Genomic DNA, 6807 nt, shown 5'->3' on the forward strand with positions numbered 1-6807 from the left:
GTGAGGAAGAAGTGATCTGAGGTGTGCAGTGACCAGCAGCTGGTCAGTGGAGCAGTAGTGCGTTTAAATAAGGTCCAGTTGGATACCTTAATGTGAGTAGCCACAGTAGACACTCGCTTGAGGTTAAACGAGGCAAGTAGAGTGTGGAAATCAGCAGCCAGGTTATCAGGTGATTATCAAGTTGTGCTTACCTAAAGACTAACCATCCACTGCGTCTTGATGTGCCGCTATGGCAGCCACATACACGTTCAAGGTGGAAGGGGACATCTGGCCCTCCAACTTCTCCTGCAGGTAGGAAAGCACTGAATCAACTGCGCATCTCTGTGGGTCTTCCCCTCTGGAATCACAAAAGTTAGTGAACCGACTCGGCCAGACATGGAGATTCCAGAGGTCTGGGCACAGGTGCCAGATTGTGCCCCATCCCTGAGAAACAAGGTCCTTCCTCAGGGGGATTCACCAGGGAGGGGTTGTCGCAAGGAGCATGAACTTCGAGAACCAAGTCCGGGTGGGCCAGTCAGCGCAACCATCAAGACCTGGGGTCAGTTGCATAAACTGGTAAGACTAGTCTTACAAGCTAGTCATAAATGGTTCATAACTTTTTTAAGTCAGTAACATAAAAACGTAGATTATTCTAATTTGATACCGAAAAGTAAGACTGATTATCCCTAACTAACTGCTAGTTGGTCATACTAGTTCTTAATACACAGTCTTAACATAATGGCTATGTTTATGCAACTGGCCCCTGTTCTTCATCCTCCCGGCTTTGGCTAAAACATTCCTAGAGTGTTCTTATTCAGTTCCCAAAAAATAACAAACTGTTGACATTAGGAGAACATTCTGTGTTTGCTGGGACAAAATAAGTTGTAAATTCTCTCAACTGACAGCTGATGATCAAGATTCCAAGATTTTAAAATCGGAATGAAATGGATCTGTTTTCTAAATGCATTGATCTTATTGTCAACAATTCATCCATGTATACATTTTATTTTTTGTGACTTTTTAGAAATTTTTCATCAAAATGGCATATCTTGGTAGCCTGGCTCCGCCCTCCTACGTACTTCCACTCAATTTTCATTTTCCTTCAGTACTCTGTCTGGGTTTGCAGTATATTCGTGGGTTTTCTCTGGCCAAATTTTTACCGGTCCAATCAGCGAACAGAGGGAGTGGCTGAGAACGATGACATTGAGGTTGTGCGCTAGTTTGAGTTGTAGGGTTACGTCATGACCAAACGTTAGCGATTGGTTATGGCAGATCCAGAGTGGTTCTGGGCAGATCCAATAGTTTTAAACTTCAGCAGAGTACCCGCCTTCAAGGAAGTTAACGCTTGTCAATTGAGAGTGGCCAGACTCTCTGTACAAATGAAATGTACGAGAGTCTGGTAGGACCAGGCTAATATCTTGGCAAAAAAAAATGACAGACATCTCTCTTGTGAAGAATTCTAGACTTTTCAAATCATTCATTCTGCTAAAACCATCCCTTTCTTACAATCAAACTCAAGCTTGCATTCAGAACTGCCTCCATCCTCCAACCAATGGATAGAATCAAATTTACGCCCTACATTTTTCTTTTTCAATTATCTATTACATTCTTATGTACATCACAATACAGAAGAAAAGATTTTATTGCAACTTTATTATAAAATGCACAGAGTTTAATTAATTTTTTTAATTAAAGGTTTAATGAATCTTTTGAAATATTACATGTCAATTGTATGTGATAGCATAATATTATTTACAAAGCAAATATATATAGCAAATACATATATATATGTGCTATGGTGTGTGAACAAGCTGTTCAAGTAAAGCGTAAAGCTTTCAGGTCAGGTGGGTATTTCTACAAAGCTAAAAAAATCTGTCAATATATATTTATATTTTAAAGCCTTTGGGGTGGAAAAACAACTCTCAAGAAATTACCAGTAAATAAATAATCAAAATGCAGAGTGGAAAATGTGTAAATTTATACTTAAGAAGGTTTAAGCAGGCAAAGAGAAGTATACCAGTATGTTTCACTATTTGTCAGGCAACATATACATATTTAAAATAATGTAATGTTTTGTGCAATACTATACTCACATAAACACTCACACATACATGAAGTGTTCCCAAACCATTCATGATCGATGTTTACAGTACTGCTCACAGCACACATGATGACCAAATACTGAAGCAACATTTGCAAAATTCAAAGGCAAATTCAAATAAAATGTATAATAACTGTACCCCAACCTATCATAAAGTCAATGCACACTCAGAGTTTAGAGCCCAAACATGTTTTCTTCAGTGATAGATACTTAATGCATTTGGAACATACAATTTCATTGTTCTGTTTCCAAACTATTCATGAGGTTCAGTTATAATGATGTTGAACTGTACGGCCAATCACTAGGAAGAGAAGACCAGACAGAAGACAGAAGAACACACCCACTGGAGCAAACATGAAAGATAGGCCATAAGTCATATTGAGCTCAAACTCTGAGCACTTCTCTGACTGATATTCCTTATACAAGCTCATGACATCCAAAATATCTATCCAGATAACATACATCACAGTGACAGCAAGAAGGAAGAAACCTGGAGAAAAGAGACAGCATTGAGAGTTGGAGAAATAAAGAGTAACATGAAAGAGAGAGAGTGTAAAGATAAATTAGATGTTCGTGAAATCTGTAATGTATTTTTCAGTACTGCACATGTCCAAGTGAGGAAGAGATAAACCTTACCTCCTCATGAAATCTTTAACTTACCAGAAATGAGGTAGAGTCCACCTCCTGCTTTATAAAGGCGATGACTAGAAAATGGAGCTGCGCAAATGATAATGAAACCGCCAGCCACCACAGCGGCCACACCCACCAACATGGAGACGCTCCAGAAGCCTCTGTAGACTAAACAATCATGTTTCCAATTACAAACCAGAGGGAAAATGGTTCACAGTACAGTAGCTAAATTATTGATGATGTTCGGTTAATAGCATTGAAGTTTACTCATGTGAACAGTTACACTATACACTACACAGAGACACTAATGTAGGCCTTTAAAAACAATGCCATATGCTGTTCACCGCTCACAGCCCATTTTACAGATTTTTTTTTACTTTGAATAATAACAATAAGTCAACAAAAAGAAGATGAGGAAAGCAAATATGGTTGAATGAATGAATGAGGCATTTATGCATTCATTCATTTAAATATGGTTCATTTTGATTTCGTATTGAGAGCTAATTAAAAATTCAACAACAATTTAAGAACACAGCAAGATAATAATCTAGTCACAGTAATTTAGCTATGAAGTAAACAAATTATTTCAAGCAAAAAAATATTGTTCTGTCCGATTGTAATTTAACACCATGTCTGATACCATGGCTATTTTCATGGTGAGTACCGGGTTAAAATGTAGGAAAATAATATTAATAAAATAAAATAATATTAATATTAATAAAGTAAAGTAAAATAAAATCTTACTTATGGCAGACTGGTAGCTGGTAGTGTTGTAGCTCTCGTCAGGGAAAGGAAAGGGGAGAAGATATGCAGGTTTGCATACCCTTGCATGTGGCTGATTTTCTAAGGGAAAGACAATGAGAATTGCCATTAATTAGTGTGTGAGTTTTAAATCATTGTTTCAGTTAATATTTAGAAGTGTTGTGAAGTGAAGATGTTTGCTGACTAAAATAACCTGAACATGTATTCCCTCTGTTTGAACCTTGTGTGGCCTTTCTGTAGGGCAACAGGTCAAACCCCTTTGATATTTGTGGCAAATACTCACCCAGAGCTTCACAAGACGGCCAAATACCTCGTTCAGTGAGCAAGTAACTTTACACTTTCAAATATAAAGTAATGGTAGCAGTTTAAAATGTTCAATTCATTAAAACAGCAATTCTTACAGCATTTATTGTCCATTATTATGTCATGCTTATGTTAAACATATATCATTATATGTATAAATGAACACCAACCTATATAAATAAATACTGTAAAAGTTTGTGAGCTTGGAAAACCACAGAACATGTCTCTGAATGTCTATTGCCCTAAAGCAAATATAATAATCTCACTTACCAAACCAGAACTTCCACAGATTGTCATCATTCATGATGTCATTAAAGGTACAGCGCCAAAAAAAGCCCTCATGATGAAAGGTAATGTTCTGGCCGTCACTAACTTGGTGCTGACCCTGGTTGACCACGACATCACCTCGCTGTGAAGGAGCAGAGAGCAGAGGTCAGAGAGCAATGGACAACTGTTGCACAGCCAGTGATATTACAGTATTTAAAAACAGCTTAAAAACAAACACTTGCAATCTATGTATGGACACATCATGCTATGTATGTGTTTAGATGCACTTAACAAAAAGAATGTCAAGGACAGATTAGAATGGAGTGAAGCCAAATAATAGCTTGGACAACTTTAAACCAGTTAATGACCAACTAATGACCAGCCTGGCCATCTAGAAAACAGCTATCATGTTCCAAAACACAGCTAATAGCAGGACTATTCAAGAGAAGTGTGCACTAGACCCCTCGGTCCGTTCAGGGACGTCCTCAGGATGGTGCAACTGATGCAACGAGACCCCCACCCCAGAACGTGATCGTGAATGGGCCGAGGGGAAATCTTGGTAGGGCTTTGGTCGTGCCGCCCTGAGGACGGCTCTGATTAAGCCAATATCAAGTTCTAGGACTTCTAGTACATTATCAGAAGACATTAAGAAGGATGTAATTAATCCAGGCAACAACAAAAAAAATGGAGATAATTAAGAAATTTGCATTTAAGCACCACCAATCAAAATAGATATTGAATTAGTATGATGCATGAAAAAAGTTCAACCTCAAGCTTTCCTATAGACTTCCTGTTGGTGCCATTGACATGTAAAGTTTGCGTAAGGGTCTTGAGAATCCACGAATTCTGCTTGATCTTTTAAACTCCCTTTTCATCTATTTCTCAGCCTCCACAAACACAAGCAGATTAAACACACTCTCATGGCAATTCGTAACTATTTTACATTTTGGCGAACTGGTAGTTAATTCGTATGAATTTTTATGATCTCATTTGTGCGTTTCATACTCTCTTCTTACTCCCCACTGACGGTTAGGTTCATGCTTCATTTTTTCTCATGTTTTTTCTCTACGCCACCTCGTAAAATAGTTACTTTTTATTTTTCATTAGCTTGAGTCGGGAGCTTCTCACTTTTCCCTCCCAATCCTTAATGAGGGAAATGTAATGCATGTGTGACTCCTATGAATAGACACTGCACTGAGATTCCAGTTTGGTTATTTAATATTAAGTGTGGTATCAGACTGCAGCATGTGATAGTCTACACTCAAGCTACTCGGACGGAGACTGTAAATACTGACGTACAAGGATGTCATATGACTGTCATTGCTTAGAAAACAAATATGCCCATGATTGCTTCAGTATCTTGCTTCAGTACGGATCAAAGAGTAGAAATATAGTTCAGTTTAGTTTCAATAAAAAAAGATGATACACTAAAATCCAATTTTAGTTGGTAATATAATTTTTTAATAGTATATTATTTTATAGACTATCTCTAAATGTCTTCTGATAATAAGAATATTCATTTCAATAAAATACTCGTCCATGCCAAACTTTTTCCTTATGCCCTAAAAGGACAAAAACAACACCCACCTCCAAAGTAACCGGACCATTTGAATGTGGATTGCAGGTCTCTGATGCCAAGAGCCAATAGTCCGTGCCAAAGGCCAAGAGAATGAACAGAGTTGCCAAGGCACCAAAGAGCCCAGCAAAAAATAGTGCCACATGTAACTTCATGATGACAATTTTGGAGCGCTTCTTTTTCAGTCGTTTACTGCTTGTTAAATAGTCTCTCCTCCTTCCCACATGAAGTAGTCGCTGAAATTACGTAACTCCTCAATGTGTGTGATAAATAGTCCAGTTAAGCTCCGAAAGGTTTATAGTGTGTTATCACAAATGGCTGTTCTAGTACTCTTCCTTGCTCCAGTGTCTATGTATGTGTGTGTGCGTGTCAGTGTCCTCTCCCTTAGCCAGAGCAGGACACTGGCATTGGGTGGGGAGTGGGTTTCATGACAGCACACTAGCGTAGAGCTGCCCATTGGGCTATTTTGGTCAGTTGAGTGAAGGTGCCTGCTGCCTCTCTCAGAGGAGTGGTTTAAGAATGGGATTTCAGGAGAGAGACGAGTGGACCAAAATATCCCCCTACAGGACAATCAGCTGAGGGAGGAATGAAAATGAAGACACCCAGCATTCCTAATGTCTGTCATTAATCCCACCACCAACTGAAGTGGTGTTATGAAATTAAGACGAATCCCGTACATCCATTTTCACATACCCATACGGATATACATCTACTGTACATCCATGTAAGTTTGGGGTCCTTTTTTTTTTTTTTTAAGAAATTAATATTCATCAAGAATGCATTAAATTGATCAAAAGTGAAAGTGAAGACATTTATAATTTTACAAAAGATTACTATTTCAAATAATTGCTAGGTTTTTTTTGTTTATTCCACAAACCTATTAAACAGCACAACTGCTTAATACAAATCATCATATTATAATGATTTCTGAAGGACACTGAAGACTGGAGTAATGATGCTGAAAATTCAGCTTTGCCATCTCAAAAAACAAATTGCATTTTAAAATATATTCAAATAGAAAACAGTTATTAATTGTAATAGTTCACAATATTACTGTATTTTTTTTATCAAATAAATGCCACCTAGATGAGCAAAAGAGGTTTCTTTCAAACATCCAAAACTTTAACTGCTTCCACTGTATCGTAGGACTTCAGATTCCACTTGAATCTATAGATTGAAACTGTCAATA

General features: G+C 37.7%; 1 protein-coding gene across 1 annotated transcript; it reads right to left on the reverse strand.

The window, feature by feature from the left end:
* Positions 1-1616: 1616 nt before the first annotated feature.
* tmem182a (transmembrane protein 182a) lies at positions 1617-6022 on the reverse strand. Its single transcript, XM_082175883.1, has 5 exons — positions 5630-6022; positions 4046-4184; positions 3455-3553; positions 2741-2878; positions 1617-2570 (listed from the first exon to the last, which is right to left on the reverse strand). The coding sequence occupies exons 1-5, from the start codon at positions 5771-5773 to the stop codon at positions 2347-2349; spliced, it is 744 nt and encodes a 247-aa protein (XP_082032009.1). The 5' UTR covers positions 5774-6022; the 3' UTR covers positions 1617-2346.
* Positions 6023-6807: the final 785 nt, after the last annotated feature.

The sequence above is a fragment of the Leuciscus leuciscus genome, assembly GCF_965113295.1.
Source record: "Leuciscus leuciscus genome assembly, chromosome: 7".
Lineage (NCBI taxonomy): Eukaryota > Metazoa > Chordata > Actinopteri > Cypriniformes > Leuciscidae > Leuciscus > Leuciscus leuciscus.